General features: G+C 39.2%; 1 protein-coding gene across 3 annotated transcripts in view; it reads right to left on the bottom strand.

Annotated features, from left to right (window-relative positions):
* Positions 1-27,736, bottom strand: part of DOCK2 (dedicator of cytokinesis 2) — a 168,386-nt gene that overhangs the window by 45,759 nt on the left and 94,891 nt on the right. For all 3 annotated transcript variants that reach the window (XM_061456407.1, XM_061456404.1, XM_061456405.1), the window contains exons 28-30: positions 24,838-24,936; positions 23,331-23,425; positions 7,438-7,516 (exon numbers count right to left, since the gene is read on the bottom strand). In XM_061456407.1, coding sequence (XP_061312391.1) covers positions 7,438-7,516; positions 23,331-23,425; positions 24,838-24,936 — 273 coding nt within the window. The remainder of the gene's footprint in view (positions 1-7,437; positions 7,517-23,330; positions 23,426-24,837; positions 24,937-27,736) is intronic.

The raw sequence follows: 27,736 nt of genomic DNA, 5'->3' as shown, positions 1-27,736 counted from the left end.
TGAGGTAGATCAGCCTGAAATAACACTTAGAATCTTTGAATAGCATTTATAAGAAATGATCTATTGATTTCGGGATATATGACATTCTCAATATGTGATGATTTTGCGTCAGTAATGTTCTCTTTCACACACTGGAATACATTTCTTCATCACTTAAAACTAAAGAATTTAAAGGAAGTATCTATTTTTTACTATTTTTGTGAGCCTTTGAATACAAACTTTAAACAAATGAACAGTAACTTGTTTTAAAGAAATCGGTTCATTGAATCAGCCTCAAAGACTAAACTTTAGTCACACAGGCGGCACACAGGCTGCATCACACAGTCCTAACATTGCATTTCATCGCTCATGAAAATTATTCTGCATTGTCTTTTATGGCATCACAGTAAAAAAGCGGACGCTGCTAAACAGAGGGATAAGCACAATGTGAAGACAAGCATTCAGAATAACTCACCAACCGACAGCCATTATAACTTCAGCAAAGCAAGCTCTGCTTTCTGTTTGAGTCTTAACAAATATAATTTTCAGAGTTACAACTCAATCCTAAACTCTGTAAGTTACAAGCACAATATTTAGTGTTTATTCCCATGTTCTGCAGCTTGGTTCATGACAGGTTTAGTGTTTGCTGTGAGGTGGAAGAGAGTATTAAGCATCCTGGAGTAAAGAATTGAGAATCCTGTGGGACCTCTGCCAAAATTCCTTTGCATTGGTTATGTACGTCAAAAGGGATGAACAAAGGTAGAAAATTTTCAGGTTAATGAAAATAAGTTTACAGAAGCTCTGAAGAAACACATCACATTATATAAACCAACAGAAGTCCGTTTTGGGTTTCATCTTCAAAGATTTGTTGTCATAATCTCATTCTCTATTTGGTTTTGGCAGATGCTCCTTACTTAATGATACAACTTCAGAAAAATACTTGCAAATAGTTTCTACTCCAGGCATCTACCATTTCTAAACCTGAAAAAGAAACATTTTCTTTTAAATCAGAATGATGTTATAATGGATGGGGTCTATGCCTTTTATAACAAAATTCTGTGGCGGGAATATAGATTATTAGTATTAAATTATAATTGCTGTAACATTACAGACTTAAAAATGTAATTCTTTCTAATGCCCTGTAAAAACAGCAGTAACAGAAGAGAAGGGTAGGAACAGGAATCAAGAGCACTGTATCTTCCACAGCAGAAACCCTACGATAGCTGTGCCTGACCACAACAAAACAGGTCCTGTTTGTTCACTCTTCCCTGTCTCTAATATGTCAGAAGCTGCCACCTCCTGTCAGAAACATAAAGAGAACATTGCACAAAACCCTCATTTCAATAAGTGCAGCGGCATTAAGTGCAGGAACGGTGCTGACTGCATGAGAGTGCTCCACTGCGCGGTCACTGCATGGGGACGCTTCCTACACAGAGCAGGACTTTGAACCCCAACACTGATGGGGCGAGGAGCTGACAATAACAACAGAGTGAAAACGCCCTGCTCCTCATGACAAAGACAACAGCTTGCTAAGGACACAGATACCAGCAAAAAACAAAGCAATGTCATCCAAGGTCACTGTAGATTCTACAAAGGTAAACATGCACACTAGAAAATGTAACTGAAACTTTCAAGCGAACCATTAAACACTGTTATCTTTGTCTTTCTGTTGATGGAAGATGGCTTAGAGTTCATTCAAACTAAATAAAATTAAAATAAAATCCCACAACTTTCACGTTGAAAAACTGATTTCTGAAGGCACAAAAAGAAGAAATAAAACCTCCTTGTTCTGAATGCATAAAAATAGGGAAACTGTTGACAGTTAAGATATCTCAAAAATAGAAAGGTCATTTAATTATTTCTATATAACAACAAAGAAAAAGTTAATTCACATTTGAGCTTGCTTTTTTATTTCATACCTACAACTCTGTATCCATATGGAGAGATAATATTTGTCTTCAAAATTGAACTCCCCTCCAGTATTTGCTTCCTTTAAAATCCTTGTGAATTGAATACATGGCAAATCAACTAGCTGGATGGTCCTCGGTATAACATAGAAAAGGGTGTACAAAGGCACTTTGTCTTTCTGACAAAGGTATTGAGACTGCTTAAGGAAGCCACATCACACCCTGCTTATTGTCACTTATGTAACACCAGGGGGGTAGGGCTTGAAACACAGAAGCTTTCAGTCAAGCAACATTAGCATTTTTGATTGAACAAGATGAGACAATTCCCACAAAAGATAAAAGAGAATTATACTGTAAAGTCCAGGGATTTTCCTACCAATCACATATGAAGTATACTTCTCTGACACTCATAGAAAATACTATGAATGCGTATATTGCCTAAGTACAGAACTGCACAAAGGTTTGGTTACAATTCAACTCAAGAAACCAAGAAATGCTCACTTTCAGGGAGCATTTTTTCCGAAGTATATTCTACCATTCATATTTTTGTTTGTTTGTTAAGACTCTTCTGAAGAATCCATCTCAACTCATCCTAAATCAGGAATTTGCACATTATTCTGGTGTGTCTGTTCCACTACCCTGTAAAAGCCCAGCAGCAAGGCAAGGATCTGGACAAGTATCTGACCTCTGCATCTGAAACCGGCAAATCCTTACAAAGCTGATACCTGATATAGAACAGCAAAAAAGGAAAAACACAAACCAGCAAAAGCCCGCAAAGATTGCATCTCGTTCAAATCCATGTGTTGAACACAGCTGAAATACCTGCAATAGCTTTATTTCCCGAAATTGTCTTTACTAGTAGGATCTGGTAACAAAAAGCCAGTTCTACCCTTCAGCATCCTACCACAGCTCCTGCAGAACCCCCAGACACCAAAGCCAACCCACAACACAGATCCTCTACAACTACCTAACAGGATCCTGGCTCATGAGCACCAGTATGTGGCAAGCAGGGAGGATCCTGCCTGGCTGAGAAGGCAGTGCTGCAATCAGTTAAGAGACTCTTTATGAGTATTACTATAAATGCTAAATAAATATCTATAGCATTTAAATCTAGTGTAACAGTATACTATAGTATATTACTGAGAGCAAATGGAAAAAAGTAGAGGGGAAAGAGAAAATATGAGCAACACAGGTAAAATATTTTATTGAGACCAAATGCCATGAAGAAGTCAAAGATAAAACTCAACACCATTAAGGCATATATTGTTCTTAGTCTTCAGAGAAAAGCCTAACCCCAGACCTGCTTCCCTAACTTACTTTTAGCATTTTCCTTGTACACCATCAATATATCTCCTTCCACTATCTCAATTTGCTCATTCTGAATAAAGATTCTTAAACTATTCAGCTTTCCATAGTTGCAAACATTCAATGACACAATTTACATTTGAGTGAACTTTTCCTAGTCATGTACGCAGAAGGCGTACGTGGAAGGAAACCTGGGAGGTCAGCTATTCCAGCTCCACAGCCCAAGGCAAGGTCTGCTAACCTTCCTCAGACAGGTCTCTGTTGCATCCATTCTTTAGAATCTTTTAAGCGAGAAGCATCTCCCAGCCTCTCTAGATAATCTGCTTCAATACATATTTCAATACACCTGTGTTTATGTCTAACATAAATGCAAGTCAATAACCTATTTCAAATACAGAGACATGAATAGAATATAAACTGATAAATGTTGAAGTTTTTTACCTATTCCAATAATTTCTACTGAAAGTTCAGATTTCTGGGAACTGAATCTTCAATCTGCAGTTTACTTCCAGTGCTGCAGTGATGAGCTCTTGAGTGTTCTCTGAGCACAGTTTTGGCCAGGAACCTTTTTTACCTCCATTTAACAAGCTCCAAAAGAGTAGCAAAAATTTCTTCATTGATTTTTGTCTTGATTTAAAACCGCATTTTTTTGTTGCTTGGTTGCTTCACAGTCTACTTGTTTAGTGTGTTTGTCTGCTATATATATTGTCGTGTAAGCATTCAGCCAAGTGACAAATCCTTGGATCTACTTGACTGTGCTTTAAATCCCTTTTTTAAAATATTTTACTTCAGACTTTTCTTCAACTATTTGTTAATAATCAGATTTGAAAACACCATCCTACAAACAGCATAAGTCATTCATTCGTTTACAAAGAACTTAAAGGTGCAACTTACTTAGAGAAACACATCTCTATTTTCCCTATCCTAATATATTCCATTTTTGTAGTTAAATTACCCTTAATCAGGAATAATACAATAGTTGTCCCTGGTTTAGCTTCCAGATTCTTGAGACCTCATTCTTGTTGCATGTGCTCAGGAGCGATTGGAACTTCACTCATCCCTTTGTCTTTGAAACCAGAAATCAACAGGAGACTAGACTGCATGAAGGCTGCTGCGTGTTGCACCACTGACCCTCAAATAGACACTTCTTGTGTTTTGCTTTGGTTTTTCAATGAAATTCCATTTGTTTCATAGAAACTCCGTATACAATTACTTACTAGCTCTACTGTAGTCACTTCCCACTCTTTGTTCCTGTCCATTGTGCCTCAATACTTCAAAGCATTTAAAGACAATTTTGTAACTTTAAGGACAATGAAGTGTTTAGGGACGACACAGACTACTCTTACCATGAAAGGTATGTCTAGCATAGTTATGCAAAATTATTGTTAGAAATAAAGTTGATCCTCAGAAAGGAAGAGGGTGCACTAAGGGGCCTCTCAAGTTCCTCGTGCCGATTAATAACACGTTTAGGCTTTAGTGCTTCTCTATAATCAAGTTTTCATAGCCTGAGTAGTTGCAAGACACTGATTTATAATTTTTTCAAAAAATTAAAATCTAAAAAGACAATAAAAGAACCTTTAAACCATTAAAAGCTCCAGCTATCATTGATCTGAATACATACATATGAGTGGGAAATCAAATGTTCATTTTTAATTAAGGAAATTAGACAAGATGCTCTGCATTATTCAGACCTTTAGTCCAGTATCAGCTTTCTTAATGGGTATATTTAGGGTACTGTGAGAAAGGTTTCATTGCTTTTATTCATGGAAGGAAATTAATCTATCTCCCTGACTTGTACTATAAGTCTCTTGTGAAAACTGTAATGGTCTGACAATGCTTTTGATGGCACTACTTATTTCCTATACTGTTGTTTAGCTTACTCAAAGCCTCCAGGTATTTGACAAGTCATGAATAAATGAGCATGCATTAATACATTCCCCTGAACCACAAGGTTCAGTGTTGAACTACAACATCCCTGGTTGCTTGACAACATTTGGGGATGCACAGAACTGCCACAGGAGACATCTGAAATAACAGTGGCAGGTTTAGGCTGCTGCTGTAACATTTGGAAGAGGCAGTGTACACCTTCAGGTGTTGACAGATACACAGTGTTTATAGCAGTCGGAGGTATTGGTAGCCTACACGTACTCGTGTCCATCAGACCTATTTTATTTGCTTTTAAAAGGTACTGACACATTGAGCAGTAAAAATGATCAAGTGTTATAGAAATGATAGCTTACAAAGTGGGTGTTAATAAATTGATACAGCCTAAGAGAGATTATATCATAAGTATACCAAGGATATGAGGGTTTACAGCAGGGATACTTCGTAAACTGAAACTTCAAGTTTGTCAGAATCTTTTCCTATGATTCAAAAATCTTAATAACATTCTACATATACATTTGTAAAGTCACACCTTTCAAAGGTACAAAACTTTTAATGATTATTTATTGATTTATTCCATCAATTTATTGACTTTTATTGCATCAAAAGGAGCATGACCAGCAGGTCGAAGGAGGTGATCCTGGCCCTCTACTCGGCTCCCCTGAGGCCTCACTTGGAGCACTGTGTGCAGTTCTGGTGTCCTCAACATAAAAAGGACATGGAACTATTGGAACAAGTCCAGAGGAGGCCATGAGGATGATCAGGGGACTGGAGCACCTCCTGTATGAAGACAGGCTGAGAAAGTTGGGGCTGTTCAGCCTGAAGAAGAGAAGGCTGCGTGGAGACCTCATAGCAGCCTTCCAGTATCTGAAGGGGGCCTATAGGGATGCTGGGGAGGGACTCTTCATTAGGGACTGTAGTGACAGGACAAGGGGTGATGGGTTAAAACTTAAACAGGGGAAGTTTAGATTGGATATAAGGAAGAAGTTCTTTACTGTGAGGGTGCTGAGGCACTGGAATGGGTTGCCCAGGGAAGCTGTGAATGCTCCATCCCTGGTGGTGTTCAAGACCAGGTTGGACAGAGGCTTTGGTGACATGGTTTAGTGTGAGGTGTCCCTGCCCATGGCAGAGGGTTGGAACTGGATGATCTTAAGGTCCTTTCCAACCCAAACTATTCTATGATTCTATGATTTTTTTGATCATATATGATCTATAGATCAATAATGATATTTATTGATTTAAATTATTTTAATGATTATTTAATGAAGCAGCTCTACATTTCATGCTTGAAGGCCACTGTAGCTGAATATGAACTGAATGTTTTTTGCCTTTCTTTTTACTATTGTCTTTTCAACTTTTCCTGTGTAACACCTGACATGACTGCTCCAGCTATTTGTGACTGAAATGGTTTATGTTAAGGAGGGAGACACCAGAACCCAAACAGTTGTTAGCATAAGCCTAAACATTAACATGCAGTAGATCACTTATACCATATTGCAAGTTGCAAGATTAAAGATAAAATATAAAACCCAAGAAATGAAGGCAGAGCCCTAAGCCTTCTCTGAACTTCATGGCAGGGTCACTAAGTTATTACCTAATGAACAGATTAGATTTTTGCAATCAGGAGTATTTTTTTTTTAACTTAAAACATTTCCTGTTAACCACAGTTAACATAAACAGTGAAACAGTAAATTTTCATACTATGTCATTGTGTTTTCTATCTATAGCACACACCATAATCAGGTAGCAGTTAGTGACACATCCTGATTCTAAAACTGTACTTACATTTTAATAACAACTTAATGAATGTGAAAAGTACAGACATTTTCATTTTTATCTGAAGCAAGCCAAACGTATGGTAAAATGCATGACCAAATAGATAAGTTACGAAGACTGATACAGAGCAAACTGAAAGAGCTGCCCTAATTTAAATTATTTCAGATATGATTACTACTAAAATAACAGGAAAAACAAATGGATGAAGATAGACTTATAAGGGAGGACTACAAGTTAAAAAAATAAATTCTAAGTACTGTAGGATAATCAAATCAAGTTAAGCTCTTTCTGCCCTACATTCATAGAAGCGATATTGGAAAGGCTACGTGCAGGACATCAAAGATTGCTTTTCTGAACACTCAGCTGGCAAAGGAAAAAAAGAGAACAGGGTTTTCTGCTTGCCAGCTCTGAGGGAATCTCAGTACAAACTCCTCTGCTTGGGTGCATTATCGGAAATAATCAAAGTATGATTTTCCTTTCCTGGCACAAATCCACACCCAAATCCACACTCATTTTGATACTGACATGAAGTGTCAGAAGGGGCTCTGACAGACCAGAACAGTTACTTTACAGACTAAATACTTACTTGGACTTCAAAATTCATATTCTCCAGAAATTTCTGGTTCATTGTCTCTGCAAATTTGTTGATGGCTCTCAAGAATACCCTAAAAAAAGAAAAGCGAGGATACAGGTAAGTGAATATAATCTCTGGGAATCCCTTCCAACCATACTGATGAAAACATATTTAAACACTGAACACACTAGAAGTAGTAAATTCACACATACATGAACACAGCGGATGACATTCTGTGCAATGGGATGTTATTTATAGGCTGTTATACATTAAAAACACAAGTACACAATTGTTTCTTCATTCAAAAGGTTTCTTGGTCCCCATAGAAAAATTCAGACAATGTAATCTCTTTTTCCCCTCTGCACACTGCTTTGCACTCCTGAGAAACCGCAGAGAGCAATCCTTTCAAACACAATTTTACTTTCTATTTGACAAACCCGAATCATTTACAAGCATTATTGCCTTCTCCTCCTGAGCTTGGCAGCTGAAAGAGTTCCTGTACTTACATTATGAGTTCGGAGCTGCCATTGCATTTTCCCAACTCAAAGATATCCTGTGCAGTTTTGGTTTTCCTCAGAGGTTGGGGAGGCAGGGAGCAGGGAGAAACGCCACTGCCCATCTTGCTCCTCAGGTTGATGATAAAAATCATATTCAAAGCTTATTACTGTGGAGTTATTTCTTCCAAAAGGATGAGAGTGAACATTATCCCTCTGGCTTGAAAAGCAGCACCTATTTATGCTCTTTATTAACGCAGCAAGATTAAGGCATGCTTCTACAACTAAACTCTTTGTCTAATTTTCCAGCCCAGTACCACTGTAAAACAAAACCCAATTGTATGTCTAAATATTTATAAAGTTCATTTAAATAATTCAGTTTCAGTCCATTGACAAGTTTGAAAACAAGTGATCCATTTCCCTCTGCTTCGTAGGTAAGAGTTTTTCAAAGTTTTAAGGTAAACTATTTCTAGGGCAAACGCTGTGGGAGCAAACGTGGCAGCCAAAAGAGGTGAACACAAGGGAAAACCAACCCAGACTGTTCAGATGCAATGACGAACTGTCAACTAGCTATTAGTAATCAGAGAAAAGGTCTAACAGGCATAAGGTCCACCCCCCCCCACAACATCTTAGTGTTCATAACGTCTGAAAAAGCAATAATTAGTATCATTAGCAGAAGATTCAGGGACCACAGGATATCCATAGGTTACTGTCAAAGGAACACGGTATCCCTGGTGTTGGATTCTGTGTGGTGGTCTGGTCTCCCACCTCAATAAGATAAGCACATAAAAAAAAAAGAACTAAGAGAGAAGAAAACAAGCAAATAAATGTGACAAAGAAAGAACCAAACACATCTAATGGAGTTCTTTAGTCAGGGGACACTGTATGCCTGAGGAAGGACATGGCAGAACCTATAAACTCAGAAGTACCATGGAGATGAGAAACCTGCTGTTCACCATTTCTCATACAAGCATTTGAGAGCACTGAACAAAATCAGTGTGCATTCAAATAAGCAGAGTGAGAGGTTTTATGCTAGTCTTGTTCAGCTATGCAACTCCTTCCTGCAGGATGCTGTGAATGCCTGAGTTTTATACTGGCTTAGAAGTGATCAGACAGATCAAAGACAAAAGGAAGGGAGGACTAGTAAATGTCATTGCCCACTGAAGGCTGGGAGACCACAGCAAACAGTGCTACTTCTTCCCAGCTCTGCTGCTATACTGTTCCCTAGGCAGCCGTTCCTGAGGGACTACCTGGAGCAGAACAGTCACTGAAAGGAATTTCACTCTCACCAGCACCAAAAGAAGAAAAAGAAAACCTTTCATGGGCTAAATTCAGTTTCTTACTGAGGGATAATGCAAAAGTTCAGGGTTTGGCAGGGCTATGATAGGGACTGCTGGTTAACCACAATGCAGCAGTATAAAGAAGCTCACTGCTTCACTGGGGCAACACCTTGACTGGGCAGACTGAAGTCCTTGGTTATGATCCTGGCTTTCCAGGAGGAAAAAGTTCTTTGTGAAAACCTAAAGAAGAAGAGTTTCTTTGCATTGGCAACATTCCTCTGGAATGCTGATGTGATCAAGGAAATAGTCATTACGCACGGTGTTAACATCTTGCCAAGTCCTTTTGTTTAGTCTGGTCAGAGGGGCACCACAGTACCAATCACAACAATACCTGTGGCACTGAAAGGTAACAGACTTCTGAAGGTGCTGTGTTGCTCTGCTGCATCACCACGCACGTTCAGATAAGCGCCTCTCCAGTGGTCTGGGCATAGGCTGGTCCCATCTTGTAACATAGCTCAGCTAATCCTGCCAGCTGAATTAAGGGTATGACCTGTGAAATGCTGCCGTCAGATCACCTCAAGTTCAGGAAATCTACTTTGGCTCAATACTGCTCTTGCAGGTTATGGCCACTCTCCTACACAACATCTGTGTACTCACCGACTTGCCCCCTGCACCCACTGCAGTTCTAGCCTTTGTTGGTCTGACCAGGCTGTTGTACTTCCTTTTTAGCCTTTTGTGTGATTAAATCTTATTCTGGAAGATGTGATTTCCTCTGGAGCTGCCCCACGCTACCCACAAGCAGATAAACACATTCTTCCCTAAGGCTTCACGCTTATGGGTACATTTATCTCTACAAAACTGCCACATGCTTGACACAAACAGTTCAAGATTTTGCAAAAAAAGGAGATTCTAAAATGAATGGTCTACTTGAGACGGCACAAAAATTACACAGCGAGGCAGAATCGCAGGCGCCCACATGTTATCCTGTCCTTCAGCAGCCCCATTACTCTTCTGAGTAGGAGTCTGGGGTCAAGCAAGGTCTTTTTAGCATCATGTCTTTTCTCTAGAACTATATTGCTCTGGATTCTCCTTTGATTTACAAAGTGTATTTCTTGCCAACTCACGTAATCAAGCTCCTCAGCTCCCGCTTCTCGGAGATAGCACTTCCCTTCACTCCAGCTCTTTGAATGGAGTAGAAGGGGGTACCCTCCATTTCTAGTTCCCCAAATTCCTTCTATTTACAAACTACTCCAGCACCTACAGGGAAAAATGTCACCCACCTGACCTGTTTAGGCAGAATCTGCTATGGTGCTGATCATTTGCCTTACATTAAAAAACCCCACACTTTTAGGTACTTTGTCTTTTAGCACAGAAATATCATGCAAGATATAATAGAAATAATCATAAAATACGCATGAAATTTGTTGGTGCCAATCTATTTCATAAAATGAACATACTGTGTGTCATGTTTATATGCTTTGTGAAGAGCTTGTGGTTTAATGTTAGCCATACAGGAAGGGCTTCAGGGACACCCAAAAATTACTGATGTACTTAATGCCCAGTAAAAATTACTGATAATATTTAAAATATTTATGGTCTTCTATACAGTATAATCACATGTGACCTATCTTCTGCGATTACCCTCTTCGTTCTCACAGATATTTTTATCTGACATAGTGAAATGACACATCTGCAAGAAGCATGCAATAATTCTAGACTGTCAGGTTCCAAATATTTCCATGCATTTGTATTTTGCCTGAAGGGTGTATCCTATTTCTGTCATTGGGAGTCAGGCAGTAGGTTTGAATTCTGTTCCTAGCTCCTGCCAATGCCATGCTGTCCTACCTCAATGACTCCTGTTCTATATGCCTCAATCTCCCCTTCCACCATAAAGGGGCAATTAATTAATCACAAGTAGGAAGCTGTAAGATTTTTATGAAAACAAAAGAATATATAATTTTAAAAATCATTAAAACACAATAACTGATAGTATATCCCTGTTTAAACACCGAAACCTTGATCCAGAAGGAGAGGGTTGAAGTCATTTGATTGGAGAAGTCAGTATTCCTTTCGTGATTATTCATAACATCAGTTCTCAGTTACAACTGACCTAACAGAGAAAGTACAGCTAGAAAAGAGATGGTAGGAAAAGTGTGCCCAGAACAGCTCAGAAAATACAATATGTACTGTCTGACCTCAGAAGAAGTTACTGAGAAAAATTACTGGAAGGGTTTATCTTGTCCTGATGCCACAGAACCTCATTTCCCTTGCTCCTGTAGCAGATCATTGGAGCTTATCTTTTCTCTGAATGTGAGGCTTGCTGCTTAGTTTTGCTTTGCAAGCTCAGACTGACCTAGACTGACTAAAGGAGTGGATCTTGATTTCTCATACAGATGATGTCACGAGATGTTTTTTTCTGTTTAACATTCTCACATTTTCCCTTATTTTTAATCACCACAGAGGACTACAAATCTGTTCTTTCAGGTGTCTAATTTTGCTAACTTTTCTACATTTACTTAATAGGAAACTAATTTCTCATAAGTTTAAATAGTTGTGATCTAAAATTGTTGAAATTCCTTTACCCACAATAATTTCCATGCTATTTATTAAGTTTATGGGAATTGATGCTCCTAATTTACTGTTCATACAAATCTCTTGGGCCTGGAGATTTATGTATGATCTACGCAGGCCAGTCTCTGGGCTCAATCTGGGTATAAAAAGGGGAGGTTTTGGCATCAGACAGCAACAGAATCATCACGGTTCAACTGCTGCTCTCTCCTTTAGCTTCCTAGATTTCTGCTTTGCTTCTACTGTATTGTCAGAGAAATTGCTTTCAAATTTGGGCTTGAAAGAAAGCCTAAGGAATAGAATTCAGTGCAACTGTACTTAAGTTCAAACAATTCGATGTATGTTACAAATAGGAGTAAAACAATACCACAAGTACTTCATATAAATAAGACAAAGAAGAAAATTTATGTTAACATAATATCACAATGTGATTTCAAACTGATTCTCTCTCAAAAAAAAAAAACCAAACCCAAAACAGAGGGGCTGACATGAAGCAAAGAAACAATTTTGTATTCATAAACAACATGGTGTTAATCAAAGTAGGATTTCAAGGCTATTCCTTAGAAGATGATGACTCTATTTAACAGTAAAATAGGTCTGCATATTGTCCTTGCTTTTGAAGTGCAAATAGGTGATAAACCTCAAATATAGATCTGGAACTCCAAGTTATTTTTACCAAACTAGTTAGAATTGGTGCATCAACTCCTTGCAGCAAAAAATGAAGCGATGTTCACAGTAAAACAAAACCACCACCACCACCACCAAAAACCCAACAAAGAAGCCCCCTTAGTTTGGCATTGCCTGTTCTTAGGTGGCTCTCCAAAAGCTGGCCTTTTTCTGCACCTAGTTTCAGGCCCAGAGCTTCTGGGTCCTCAAAATTATTTTGGGGAAGGCGCCTAAATCGGGTGCAGAATTACAGACCTTCCCAAAATGATGAGTTGCCCTCTCCTCTGACTCTTACACAGGATTTTTTTTTCCAGCAGTGGTCCAGCAGCAGTGAAATTCTCTTCAATGCCTTTTCAAGTTCACAAGGCTCTAAAATTTGGGAGTTCACTGCTTCAACTTTGAGATGAGTAATGCTGATATTGACTGAAGGCTGAGTTAATTCACTTAGGTATTTATGAGCATCAACTCAGACTGTGTCACATTTGCTGTGATGACTGATGCGGTGACAGGTGGAAAGAGTTAATCAAGTACAAACTTCTACCAGAAACTCAGACACAGATAAGTAGAGATAAGCTTTCAAAGAGTATTATTTCCTAAGTCATTATGAAAGCTTTTACTGAAAGAAACCATTATAATGATGGAATATATGTATTTTTCAAGTCATGTCTGAAAAACAATGAAGGACATCTTTAAAAGAAGACCATTCTTAAAACTCATAACTTGTTCCCACAGACCCTTTTGTGGGATGTGCTTTTCTTCCAGAGGCTTTGGTCCACAAAGCCAGAAGGAGTTACAGTAACTCCAGTTTGGCAGGCAATTTGTTTGTCTCCAAAGGCTGACCAATCACCAGTTTCATCAGTGAAGCCTCTACCTTCACATGTGCAAATCTACAAGGTGGTATGTAAAATAAAGAGACCAGCAACATGGGTAAAACCCAATCCCAAATGGTGATCATTGTCAATGGCTGAAACAGTGATCAGCAATTATAAACTAAACCTGGAAGATATGAACTCTACAGAAGAGAGCTCAGAGAAGCAACCAGCGAGACAGGAGAGATTAAACATGCACACTTACTATTTCAGTGACCAAAACAGAGCAGGAGGAGAAAGCCTGAGAAAACTGGTGAAAAGATAACAAAAACCCATACAAAGCAACAGCAGAAATTACCTCCTGAGAGCATGGCAAGCTATCACAGCCTAGAAACAAAGGGCAATGCAACATGGAAACACTACTGCAAACCTGGTAGCTGTGTGAAGCCTGGTGATTAAGGTTATTAAGCACAATAATGGTAACAGTCAGGAAGTAATCGAGTTCCATGGAAACTGGCAAAAAATGGCCAGTAGTGCAAAGAATGTATTTTAATTTATCATACTTTTCCCTTGTGTCAACTCAGTACCGCTACAGACTAATTTATGTTGTACAGTAATATTGAATCCTAATGATAAAGCAATTTCATTCTGCTAAACACCCAATGTATGGCCAGAGAGTCTATACAAATAGCATGGTCAGAAAATAACTGCTTAAAAACCACTGCTGTCCAGCTCCTCTTGTCTCAGTTATAAACGTTTTGTTATGTACAATTCATTTCCTTTATTAGTATTACTTGAATGTTTACCTTGAGTAGCTATGCCAAGCATACAAAACCACTATCTGCTGTAAGGTATCAATTGGGCAGCAGTACAACAGCAACAGCCAGAGGAAGGCAAGAATGAGCAACTGCTTTGGCCCTTGGTTGTAGAAACTAAATTTCCATTCAAGATCCCTTGACTTTGCCCAGAGTCTCTCTCTGTGTAGCTTTTCCTTCAGCATCTCCCCAAAGCATGTTTTAAAGACTGCTTATCTTCCATTTAGGAATCAAAATACATTTTCCGATCTGCACATTAGGTGCACATTTATGGCAAACTCTTGAAAATCTGATGTTTGGCACAGTTTGAGAAACTTCATAGCTTGAAAACTAAGTGCACAAAAAGCTGTCTAATGGACTCAGATAGAAATAACTCAGTTGGGAAGATATAGTCAGTAATTTGCCTTGTATTGGGAGCAGTGTCTCACTTCAGTCTGCTTTCCTCTTTAGTGTATTCTAGCTAATGGTCTGCAGAGTAGAAACAGTCTGAATTTAAAATGAAACTAAAGATCACATGTGTCTTTGGTGCCAGGTCAAGGCTGGGAAGATGAAAAGCTGAAACCTGGTCAGTAAACATGAATGCAACAACATGGTATATCAGGATGTCACACACTAAAGGAAACCCTTAGGGCCTTCACTTTCGAAGGAAGTTTGAACTGATATTGTGAAATTACCTCTCCATTCTTCCACACATTTTCCACCTATTAACACTAATTGACCATGACTGTGATATTTGTACCTATCATTTAATCTTCATTTCTCTACAGGTAAGTACGGTGCAGAGGTGATACTTCAGTAAACACAGACTCTAGGGCCTATTTCTAGAAATTCACAAGTCAAAAATAAAATTGGAGAATTACATGAAGTGAATGGATAACACTGAGGGTTTGTTTGCTTGGGTTTAGGGTGGTTTTATTTAAGTAGCTCTGTATTCATTCATAATCTCAGCATAAAACATTAAAGGTAAAATGCAGCATATGGGCTTTGTTTTTACTTCTCCCCCATCACATGAGCTTTCTGCATTTTAAATCCCTTCTCTTTACTTGCCTCATATTTATATTTATAGCATATGTACTTTCTTAGGTATTCTTGTTGAAAATATTTAGTGAACACATAATGTCTTTTCTTTTAGGGAATCCTGGCTTTATCTGAAGTGAAGAACAGGATCTCTCATTACAGGTACAGACAGCTATGCATCTGCCTCTTCTCTAATTGCTGCTCACTTGAGCTTAGTACTTTACAGCCCAAACTTTATCCGTGCAGAAGCTGCTCTGAATTAGCACATTATGAATTTTAAAACAGATCGTTATGCATAACTAGCAGGTTATTTTGTGATGCTGCTGTTTAAAAAATATGAAAATAACTGTTCAAAACAATGCTAAATATGAGAAAAATTTACATATTTAATTTCCCTAAAATCCCTTCAAGGGAAGAAGTGCTGGCTGAAGTTACTCATTTGCACCTATGTTCCACAGAGTGGAAAATACTATTCGTTGTCTTACCCCTAAATGTTTTACTAAAATTAAAATACCTGAAAACATACAAAAAAAAATTTTTACAACAGAGCACATAGCAAAGAACCTGAGAGATTTCTGTGAGTCAAAGTTGCATCCAGAAAAATAACAGTATCTTACTGACTAGCTGCAAACATCAAAGTAACAGGTTGGGTTTTTTTTCTGTGTTGAGTTCTCTCCACTGAAGTTTTGCTTTTGGTTCAGGGGACCTCCTACTCTGGAGGCAGGAGCATCCTAGCAGCTGATGCCAAGGAAGATGAGATGCTCTGTAGTGGGAGTGGGAAAGGGGTCTCTCACAGCATGTTTTCTCTGCATTTTAGATAAAAGACTGGATGACTGCAGTCAGAAATCAGCAGGCATCCACTGTGCACCCCAGCCATGATATGCAATAGCCTCTCTTGCTGAGCGGATGATCTGCTGCAGTCACCACATAATTAAGTGGTTAGATTCTTGGTAAGAAGATAATTCCACCACATGGGTAACAACAAGCAACATGCAGAGTTAGTGCAGAATAAGCATCTTGAAGTATTTGGGGCTAGAAAGATGCAGTGATTGAAAAGTAGGGTTACATCAGACACAAACACCTACAAACAGAAGAAATGCTCTCTGCTAGGCTCATAACTGACAGTAAAGCATTAAATGACTGAGTTAGACTTATCAGCCACAGCTGGAAGTGTAACTCTCCATGGAAGCAAATTTACAACCCACAGTGAAACAACTGCCTCTTCCCTTTATCTGCCTTATTCCTTTCCCCAGTACTAACCTTACCCCATTTGCCCTAGTTACAAGTACTTTGCAGGGACTGGGAAAAACAACTAGGAAACAGAGTTACCCTGTTGTAATTGCAAGGAGATACAAATTTGAGAATCCTGAGACACTGTATGGCAAATAGTCCAGCAAGAAAAACAATCTATCTAGAAAAACAATCTATCAAGAAAAACAATCTTTCCTCTGGAAAGCAGCTTCACATTATGGGGAAACTGCATTTCAGCAAGGACATTTTCAGTCTCATAGCAAAATGAAACTGTCCAAGGAAACATCTTAATATTATACATCATTAAAGGAATTACTAGACAGCACAAACTGTTTGAACTTGTTATACCGCTTCATTAACCCTTTTGTGCACATGTGCATAGAGGAATCTTCTCATTAGATATTTATACCTGTTGCTTAAACTACTTTTCCATATATTAAATTTACACAGCTCTGCAATATGCGATAAGGCCATGTGGAAATGCATTCTGACCCCCAGAAAATTCAAGCCCTTATGAAAAACAACTGCATTTCTGTCAAGTATGCTTAGGCCAGTCAGAAGTTGCCAGAGGAAAAGGAGATCAAAGGAGTTACTTGTATGCAACAGCTCAGCCATCTAAATTCTGCCTCACTTGCACAAAATCATCCAACTTGCACCGTCATCCAACCATAGCTACACAAATGCAGCTTAACTCCCAATACATCTTTGAAAAAGAACAGTAAAACTAACCCAAGGTACTTGTGTTATCTTTTTCATCTTAAGCATAAATAAATAAATGTCCTTTTTATTCTCTGCAAAACAAATAATGAGCTAAGCAATGTTTTGAGCAATCTGTTGAAGCATAACTTGAGGGAAAATATCTGAGTTTTCTTCTACATTTCCTATGACAGCAGAAGCACTTCATAGCAATAATCAAGGAAATAAAGTTAAGGAAGAGGTTTTTTCCTATTTTCATAATTCAAATGTTATTCTTTATTTGAGAATCTCATCACACTTGTTATAAATTTAACAGCATATTACAGCACCAGCTGGAGAAATGGATAATACAGGCTCTTACCAACTGAATTGGTGCACCTTGTGTGCAGTCAGGTCCCTTAGTCAGTACCCACTGGCATCAGTACATACATCACAGTATTAAATATTTCCAAAACGTGACAACCTTTCATTTCCAGATAGGTGGAAGACTCTGAACTAACGTGATATTTAACTGAGAATTTAATTCTTTTGGGGGTTTCTCCCTTCCAACATGACACGTTCTATGACTCTGCAATCTGGTGAGTTGGTAGTAGCAATACAGTCTGTAAATACCTCCCATAAATACTTAAACTTCTGCTTGCAAAATGCACGTTTCCCTATGTTCTGCCAACTGTGTTCAGTTTCCCTTCTCTCCGAACCTCTATTATAAATACCATTCTTACACAGCAGGCTTAAATTGGGATACAGCTGTGCAAGTTTTCTCTTCAGAAAATTCCAAAGAAAAAGCAGCCCAACATCCATTGCCGTCACTTAAAGGTTGAGGCTACACCTTTAAAAACACCACCTCCTCATAAAGCAACACTCTGTCGTCTCACAGGACAATACTGTAAGCAGCTACTTCTGAGAGGACTTCTGCCGTCCAAAGGTAGAGTAGTTCAGATACACACGTACATACAGTACAGAAAACATGCTTTTCCAAAGTCAGGTTTAACAGAGCCATTCACAGATGATCTATGAAAACTCTGCTGTCCTTTCCAGGAAAGCAATCCCTACAGCCCCTTGCTTGGTGACAGGCAGGAACTTCTGCCTCAGTTCCCCAGTTGGCCATGAACTAATGACACTGGCAGAATCTCTAGCTCCTGGCAGCATGAGCAATGGCAAGGCACTTGGGGATGCAGGTGGCACTGATGTGAAGCCGTAATAGGATTTTGCTGAATTAATGATGCTGCCCAGACAGGTGAGCTACATGAGAACCAGGTCCTGAGGGTCTTACAAAGCATTTATCAGCAAATAAGCAACTATTTTTAGTGCGTACAATGAAAGGAAATTGGCAGTATTTCCTGCTCTGTTGCCAAATACCTGTAGTGCTAAACCTTTCAAGTTCGACTTTAAAGGGGCTGGGGAACACTTGACTGCAACAGATGCCTGAAAACACTCAGATAATGAACACATGTTTTAGAAAAAGCCTAACTGCTGGTGTTAGAAAATAGCCTCATGTGAGTTTTTCTGTAAATAGGACCTGACCTCGAAATGTGCTGGTGAAAAACATTTCGTTTTCTTTTTAAATATGTCAGCAAGGTTCAAACCCCAGCTCAAATGGACACACAGACAAGGAGAGTGCTTACTAAGCCACTTCAGACTGGACACCAACTGAAACTGATTCCAGGTACTGCCTGTGGTAAGATCAAGTGCTTTCAAACTCCTCCATTTCAAAGCTAGAACAGAAGGAGGGGTTGTGAAGTTCCCCTTTGCTTGCTAACTCCCTGTATAATTTCTTTTATTTGGTAAATTTGACGCCCTATGCACTTCAGTGTTGACAATAAGGTATGGGAGTTTCCTGGGGGGGACACAGGGAGAGAATGATGTGTCTCTAAGTACAAATTATGAACAGGTGAGAGATAAGCAAACTATTTGGTATTACCTGAGCCAGTAAGCAGTTCCCCACAAATGCCATGTACCTAGAAATTACTGCTTTCAATAAGCTAATAACCAATAGTCTAAGTACCGTAAGTGGAATTAAGTGCACATACAAGCAATATCAACTAGTAGGAAGTGTGCAGTAAGAAACCTTCATTAGAAGAAAAGTTAATTAAATCTACCACGGAGGATCACAAAAATGACTCAGATATTATATTCTTATAATCCTTAATGAGGATTTTACTATTTCCCAAAGTGTTTTGCCACACCTAGCATGCCACAAAAAAGAAAGTGCACTTCCCATCTTGCTGTTAATGGAAGGGGAGGAGGGGAAGAATTGGAGTTCATTCCGCTTTTTGATTCTCAGTTGCTAATAGAATACCCCCAGTACAGTGGTACTAGTACACACAGCCTCTGCCTCCTTCATATGGCCTTTGAGAATCAGAACATGGTTTGAGAACAAACAGGACATTAGTCAGAAGTGATTTAAAGTAATGTGAGTTAAATCATTCCATCCTGATATGGCAAAGCTTGACTAAGTTTAGTCAATCATGCCTCTGCTCTCATTCTTTCAATTCACCTACCACAATTTCTCCTGGACATGAATGTGTCCATCTTCCATTCCTTTGGCCCTTATAAGAAGTCATTCTCTCTTTCTTTTTCCCTGATCTTTAGCAGACATCTAACATTTAGTGGAACTATCTCTGATATCATAAAAGCACTGTCTGACTTTATTTATGTATAAGAGTAATGTGTGTAACCTGCTTATTAATAACACCTTTACTCACTACCAGGACCACATTTGCAGTGCTGCTTATGCTCTTCCCTTTCCTCTGCCTCTCAGTAAATGCACTCTGATTTTACATTCCTGTACTGCAGTATATCCTACAGCAAAACTCCTCCAGTGCCCACTTGCCTTGCAAGGTACAAAACACAAGAGATCATCCGGGGGAGACTGTCAGGCTCTGTTGAATGCCTGTAGGGAAGAAGTGCCAGCTCCATTCTGCCACTGGCCAGGTTACACAACAGACATGCCTTACAGCCTGTAACTAATATTTCTGCAAGTTCAGAAAGGGGAGACTCTTGAGGTAAAATACCTTCTGAGAGTGTAAGAAGGTCTGAATGCATGTAGCCTCCTGCTCAGAATAGGGGAATTAAGGATGCAAAACAGCTATGCTAACCCTTTGTCTGGGTTTTCTTTTTCTTCTCTCACTGTTATTTCAAGAGACCCCAGCCTTGTGACTTTTTTCCTGCTACTTCTCTAGTTTGAAGTACAACACGTTAATAAGACAAATTTAGAAATCTAAATTAGTCTCCAGTTTATATCACAGAACACCCATCCCCTCAAAACCCCCCAAACCAGATTTCTGTCAAGACCGACAACAAAAATCTACCCTCCCAGTTGTTGGTATAACATAAAATTAAGACATGAAAGTAAGATCAATAACTCATTTCCTTATGTAATCTTAGGAACAGCAGCACCATCAAAGAGTATAAACAGTGCCAAGGCAATTTAGGTAGGCAATGTGTTTACAGAGCACTGTTAAATAGCTTCTGAACTGGATTTTTTTTAATGGTTTATTGGTTTTTTTTATGCTGACTTCCTTCTCTAAATATTTTCATTTCACTTGTCCAGTGCAGGGTAAGGTGTAGAGCAACAAAACCTGCCTGCACCACACTGCCCCACAAAGGTCAGTCATTAGGAGGCGCTATGAGTGAATTCACAGCATGACCAGTGCATTTCTGTTGTCAGTAACTGAGGCAATAGAGATGCTACCAAGTGAAACCAAGCCCCAAAGGCATGTTCTTTGAACAAGGATTGATACTTCCCCTGCCCCATAAAGAAAACCCTGTACTTGTGAATAATACAGATGTTAACAGTAGTCCTAGATGAGAGAAACGGTTTCACATATGAAAGGTTTGATGTGCTTACATACAATAGAGGACTGTTGGCTTCCTTTAGCACTAAGCTAATACTTCTAAAGCATAATCCTTGCTACATTAAAAATAATTGCCAGTTGAAGCACCAGCACCGATTAGATTTTACCTTTGTAGGCCAAAGGCTGGCTCAGAGAGAGAAACAAGTAGGCTGAAACTAGTATCATTTACAAAATCTTACCTGGAATGAACACCTTATCTGTATCTGCCCACCTCAGAAGAGCAGCTCGTGATCTCCCCACGAGTGCAAGAGTGACAAAGTGAGGTTTAGGCACCTGAGGCCTCACTGCCACATCAGTACCCACTAGAAACACAATTCTCACTTTGAATCATGGAACACAAAAAAGAAAACCTTTTCATGTAACATTAGTCCATTTGAACCCTAGACAAAAAGGTATCCAATACCAAAATTTAACATCGTACTGCTGTAACCTTTCTTAGCAAATATTTTCCTCGAGACCAAATACTCTCAGGAGATTAACAGCTTTATTAAGCATCATCTGTTCTCTCTTTTTCAATACTATAAAACTGGAAGAGTGAATTTACATAACTGTGACGTTTCAGATAAACGGCATCTATGGACTTTCAAGGCCAGGTTGGATAGGTCCTGGAGCAACCTGCTTAGTAGAACGTGTCCCTGCCCATATTCAGTTCTTAAAAGAGGCCTATAAGAAAGACGGAGGAAGAGTTTTTAACAGTGGCTGTTGGGACAGGACAAGGGGTGATGGTTTAAATTAAAAGAGAGAGATTCAGGCTGGATGTGAGCAAAAATTATTTACAATGAGGGTGGTAAAACACCGGCACAGGTTGCCCAGAGAAGGCGTGGATGAGCCATCCCTGGAGATATTTAAGGCCAGGCTGGATGTGGATCTGGGCAACCTGATCTGCACGGTGATGTCCCTGCTCATTGCGGGCGGGTTGGTCCCTTCCAACCCAAACTATTCTATGATTATATAAGAGGAGGAAACCCAGGAAATCAAAAAAATTAATCCACAAGGTAAAGTGGTCACATGCTCACGGCTACTTTTCTGTTCAATTTCTTCTGCACACACAGGCGCCTGTTAAACCTCCGTGTTTGAAACTCTTCCTCACAATTTCCACAAATAAATACATTGAACCAACTAGCTTTGTTTAGAGAAGCCATATGTTTTATACTCGCAGCCCAAGCCTCCCTTGCTTTCTTCTGTTATATACTAGAAGAAAAGTCAGTACCTCAGAATGGCTAGGAACAATTATTAGGAAATAAATCCTCACCTAACCTGTCCTGTACCCTATGTACTAGTCTTTCCTTGCAGTCAAAACCATTCATTTCTAACTGAAGCCCATAATAACAACCTCACACCTCAAGGGAAGAACATTTCCTTTACTCTTCAAACAAGCAATATTTCAAAGACACTGAAGAAATCCATCTGTGAAATGGTGGCCCAGCTGTCTGAAACCATTCTCAGTCTGGAGACATACAAAAATCACTTCCCATTTTGACCTAATTCAGTATCCCATGACATAGAAATGATAAATTGAAAAGAGGTCGTGGCAGCAAAATCTATGTAACATGAAACTTCACTTACATCACTTGCAATCTTAACACTGAGACAACAGAGATCCTGTGACTTAACAGAGATCAAACAACACCTTTTTCATCCCACCACCATTTATGGTGACACCAAAGCAGACATATCATAGCTGTGGGCAAAGTTGTATAATCTGCACAGTTTATGTCCACAAGGTATTTCCTTCAGTCTACTTTAAAATAGAAGAGTGCTCAGATACGTCTTATTAATAGCAAACTCTCATAAAGCAAACAATAGGGAACATGAAAGATTTGATTATACAAACTTTACTTAGGTGCTATCTTGATCTGTAGAAGCAATATACCTGAGGTTTTAGTAATTGCTTATGATGAAACCCCAAACAATTCATAGTCTAGCAACACATTTCCTCAATGATGTGAGCTTCAGCAAGCACCAGGGATCCAACCTCCTCCTACAGTGTGTCGTGCTCAAATATTCAGTCTTTATCCTCAGACCTTTTAACAATCCAAGTACCATATTAGTTCAGAAAGAAATCTGTGTTTGATGACTCTTGTGTCACAATGAACTTGCTGACATATTAGTGAAGACATTCTGACCAGGCGCAGAAATTGTACATTTAAGATTCAACAGGCCTTTTACAGTTCGGTTTCTGTTGACTGTCAACATGGAGACCAACTATATACTCCCATTTTACTGTTGAATAATTTGGTTTTGCCTTTCCGCTGTAAGTGTACTTAAAGAGGAAGCAGCTAGCTATTTAATGCCTTGTCAGTGAATTATGTCAGATTATGACCTTGGTATTCACCAAATGGAATGATATATTCATCTTAGGCTACACAGCAAAACTTTATGTGAGCCGTGAAACAAGTCACTTTTCACAAACACATGGAACATGAGCACTCATCCTCCAGCCCCATTTTACCTGTTCTGCACCATGCTCATTGCCATCCAGTCTGAAGGGTAAACATTCTTTCCAATGAGATCTTTGAACATTATGAATGTTTCCATCAAGAAGTCCTAGAACAACAAAATAAAGTAAGCCTGTGACCAAGTAACACAAAGTTTAAGTGTTCTTGCTGTGATTAAAGAACTAAGATGAAGGGTTCCTCTTTGCTTTCCAGTGAAGTCAATGGAAAAAAATCCTGCTGATATCAGTATGCTCAAGATTGGAACAGAAGTTCTGCAAAACAGCAGTCTCAGATTGCAGATGAAAGCTAAAAGCCATTACATTGGGCTCTTCAAAAGAGATAAACCATAAATGAATGGAAAGAACAAGTTCTAGTACTTTGGAGTAAAGCTGTTGAATTATTTATTAATTAGCAAACCAGTCTCACTATGCATAAAGAATTAATAGATTTGAAAAATACAGGATATTTATTTAGTCCAAATTTAGTATTCTAAACTAAAAACTGAAGGCACTGACAAAGGTTCCAAACAAACTAAACACTTGCTACTTTTCCTAGAAGTATTTAGAGATGACTGCATAATGAACTTAAATAAAATAAACACAACCATTTCAGGTCTCCTTCATGTCTTTTTCCCTCCCTCTGCAGAACTCTTGGAAGTAGTTCAAGGGTTACCAAAACTTCCAGGACCAAGTAGCCAAGCTGCTTGGAAGCTGAAATTATATTACAGTAGTGTTAGGTTTTCAAATAAACTAAAGCACATGAAGAATTGCAAATGCTGCCTAAGATCTGATCTGTGAGCACTGCAGTTATGGCACCACTCTGACTTTAAGAAAGAAAGGAAAATGAATAAATCTTGCCAACTGAAAAGATTACCTCCATGGGCAAACTGCAGGTGGTGTGATCAAACCCCTTGCCAACACACAGACTTATTTAAGAGTTATATCAGGAGTGTTAAAGGACAGATATGGGACTACTGAAAACTTCTAGAACGCAGTGACTACTGGTACAAACGAGAATATACCCCAAATATTGGTAAATTATGCCAGAAACAGCTGGCATAAAATAATGTGTTGCAAGAATAAGGCATTTACTGCATTTAGCTTAGAACGTTATCTGGACCAGGAGTAGACTCAATGGTGGAAATGAAAAGTGGACACCACTCTCCTCGGGTGACGTGGGGAGGGGGGATTCAGTTAGTTGAGGGTTGCTTTTGTTGCTTGTTGTTTTGTGGGTTTGGGGGAGGGGCTGGGTTTTTCCCCTCTTCAGAACTGTATAACTCAAAGATTCCATTACGTATTCTTGATTATTACCTTGGTACTAGGGTACAACTGTGGCATTTATGTCTCTGACTACTGTATTGGCCAAGCTCACCATTACAATGACATAGAGGTGGAAATTGTACAGACACAGACTTAATTCGAGGAAGAATCAGACAAGATACTCCAAAACAATACTACAGATTTTTCACAGGAAATTTTTGGGGGGATTATTTCTCATCCCCCGTGGCTATTTTGTACTCACCACTAGTTCGGAACTTGTCTGAAAAGTTTCAATGTAAACTGAATAATGCTGGTTGCTCATCTGGTTTAAGATTGCTGTCATGCATGCCACAAAATGACTCTGAAAGAAAACGAGACAGAAATCAACACATGCAGATAGCTTCAGATACTGGGTCGTGCTCTTTCTAAAGCCAAACTACTCTAAATGCCTGGTACACCCTTTTATGTGTGTAAAATACAATAATAGTCAAGCTTTTGTAAGCCCAGATGAAAGGAACATCTTACTAACTTGAAAAGGGTAATTCAAAAGCTGCCCTGGCAAGGGATAGGCTCTGGTGAGAAAGTTGCCTTGTTTATGTAATGCCCCATGGAAACACACACTGTGACAAGAACTCCGGATACAAAGCACATCTCCATATTACCTTAAGATTTCTAAAAGGCACGTGATGCCAGAATTCTTCCATTAGGAATTTATGGGAAGAAAATATATCAGCCCAAATATTTGCTGATCATTCTAGGAATGTGGGCTGTTCACAGGAAGAAATATTGTAAGAAAGCGTATGTTTTTACACTCTGCAGTCATTTAAGCAGCTACTTCTGCACTCTGGGAAACTTCTGTGCAATTCTGTCACCTTCCTCCGTCAACTCCTTCCAAACTCCCTTAGAAGGAAATATTTTCTTTTTTCTCAATTCCTGAAAAATATTTTCTCAATGCTGGAAGACAGAAATGATTTATAATCCTGCCTTTTCACTGTGATTTACTGGAAGTCACAAAGACATCGATCTCTCTGGCAATAACAGTGAGTGATTTGCAGTTCTCCTTTAAGATAGTGAAGAATCCTCCCTATCGATGCCTTTGCATTTGCTGAAGTTTCAATCATCGTTTTTAAAGTGAAGCTGCTTTAACTCCTCAGATTTTATTTAAAGAAGAGACTCAGAAGTAGACAAACATTGAAAATAATTGTCTAGATGTACTTGGACTTTTTCACGAGACCGGTTTAGAATGGATACAAGGGACGCGCTGGAATTCACTCTGAGCAGAATTTCCCGTCCAGCCGGGGCTGACCAGATTCTCTATTGAGCTCCGATCCCCTTTATAGTCCCGTCACATCTGGAAGGCACCCATCGCCGCCGAGGCAGAAGCTGCAGTCTCTCGCACCCGACCATTTTGTCCCCGCTCAGGGCAGGGAAGCGTCCCTCAGCTTCAGGCTGTGGCCACTAGGGGTCTTTCCCCTCCACATGGAGCTGCCGTGCACTTTGTGCCGCCGGTTTCTACTTATTTATTCCTACGTGAGCAGACCCAGCGCTTCTTGCTTAGAAACACTGAAAATTACAATCTAAAGGAGCTATGCTGCCTTCTTTTGGAGTCACGTTAGTGCTACTGAGAAGCTTGTCTACTTTTTAAGCCTAAGAAGACACATTTTCGGCAGGTAAACCAAAAGCTGTCAGGTAAGGAACCGTGTCTTCTCGGGTACTGATGCTCTTCTAACAAGAAATGCTGGTTTTCCTGCTGTAGTAGTTCACTTCTACAGTTATGGATCAGAAAAAAAATCCTTTCTGTGATGTTATATGTGTAGCTGAAAATAATAATGAATTGCAAAGGAATCAGTAATGAATTTGGGGAGGGGTTGCCATCTGATGTCTTGATTTTGCAAAAAGATTACTGACAGAAGTTAGAGAACTGCACATGCAGAAAGCTCCTATTTCCAGCAGCTGAACGTTCAGCACAGAATGCCTTTCCAGACCCGTGTTAGACAGACACTTCTTGCAAAAAGCAGCATTTCTTCCCAAGCATTAAACAGATGTATTATGATGCTTAAAGGCACACAGACTTGAAGAAGGTTATTTCTTCTGTCAAAACCAACTTCCAAGATGTGTCTGGCTATGTGTGTGATTCTGGTACAGCACGAGTGCCTGTTCTTAGGACCTGTGTATGGTGATTTTAAAATTAACAGACGATATGCCTTGATTACTGAAAAGAGCTGTAAGCAAAGATCAGATATTGGTGCCAGTACCTCACACCCAGCCTCTCAAATTCACATCGGTGGGACTGAATGATAGATAAAAAGGTGACAGTAAAGCTTGCTTGCTACAAAAACTTCCTCCATCATTTCCATGTAGCTGTAAAGCAGCAAAATACACAAATACTGTCTGATCTTTGATAATTATCTGCCAGCAATCTCCACTATCAGAAATGAATTGCAAGCTGGTTTATAGGTTAAAAGCTTGCCCCTCCCTCCTAATCCCCCAATGCCAGCAATAAAGACTTGTTTCTCAGACGCAGCTTCAGATCTCTGAGGCACTTCGGCAGTCTCAGCATCACCATTCTCACTGCTAGAACTTAAGTGTAATATAGGACTATAAAGAGCTGTGATGAAATCTGCAGATATCGTTATATAGTCACTTAAATTCTCCTATGGTGTATAAATACCTCTTACTGGAACGTGCAAAGAGCATGAACTGCTTGAAAACAGAGTAAGTTTTGCACGAGAACAATTCATTGCACTCTGCATGCAGGCTGCATCTTCACTGGATGGACAGAGGAACTTCAGAATCAAACACCACTTACAAATACAAGTCTAATGCTTAAAATTCAAACCTTCATTTCATTAAGTCAAGCATTGTATGTAGGGATGGAACAGTATAAAAAAGGCTGTGGCAGAGAAGGTGAACTTCTTCAGAAAGAATCCTAATAAGTAAGTCTCTTCAGCTGTGCTTCAGCCTGTTAGGATTTATCCTGTGAATTACAGCAGGAAATGTTGATTGGAATTAGATCAAATGTATAAAAAAGGTAAACGTATCCAAGTACAAAGTTGACTAATGAGACAACACTCACAGGAAAATTAACAGAAATAATTCTGACCACACTGCACTGCTACAAGGAGATTTAATAAAATACGTTTTCCAACCTTAAAACATTC

The sequence above is a fragment of the Pezoporus flaviventris genome, unplaced genomic scaffold, assembly GCF_033815535.1.
Source record: "Pezoporus flaviventris isolate CSIRO_AGI_PZ_B2104156 unplaced genomic scaffold, CSIRO_AGI_Pfla_v1 ptg000023l, whole genome shotgun sequence".
Classification (NCBI taxonomy): Eukaryota; Metazoa; Chordata; class Aves; order Psittaciformes; family Psittacidae; genus Pezoporus; species Pezoporus flaviventris.
The sequence above is the reverse complement of the archived record's forward strand: the minus strand, read 5'-3'. Positions and strand labels throughout refer to the sequence as shown.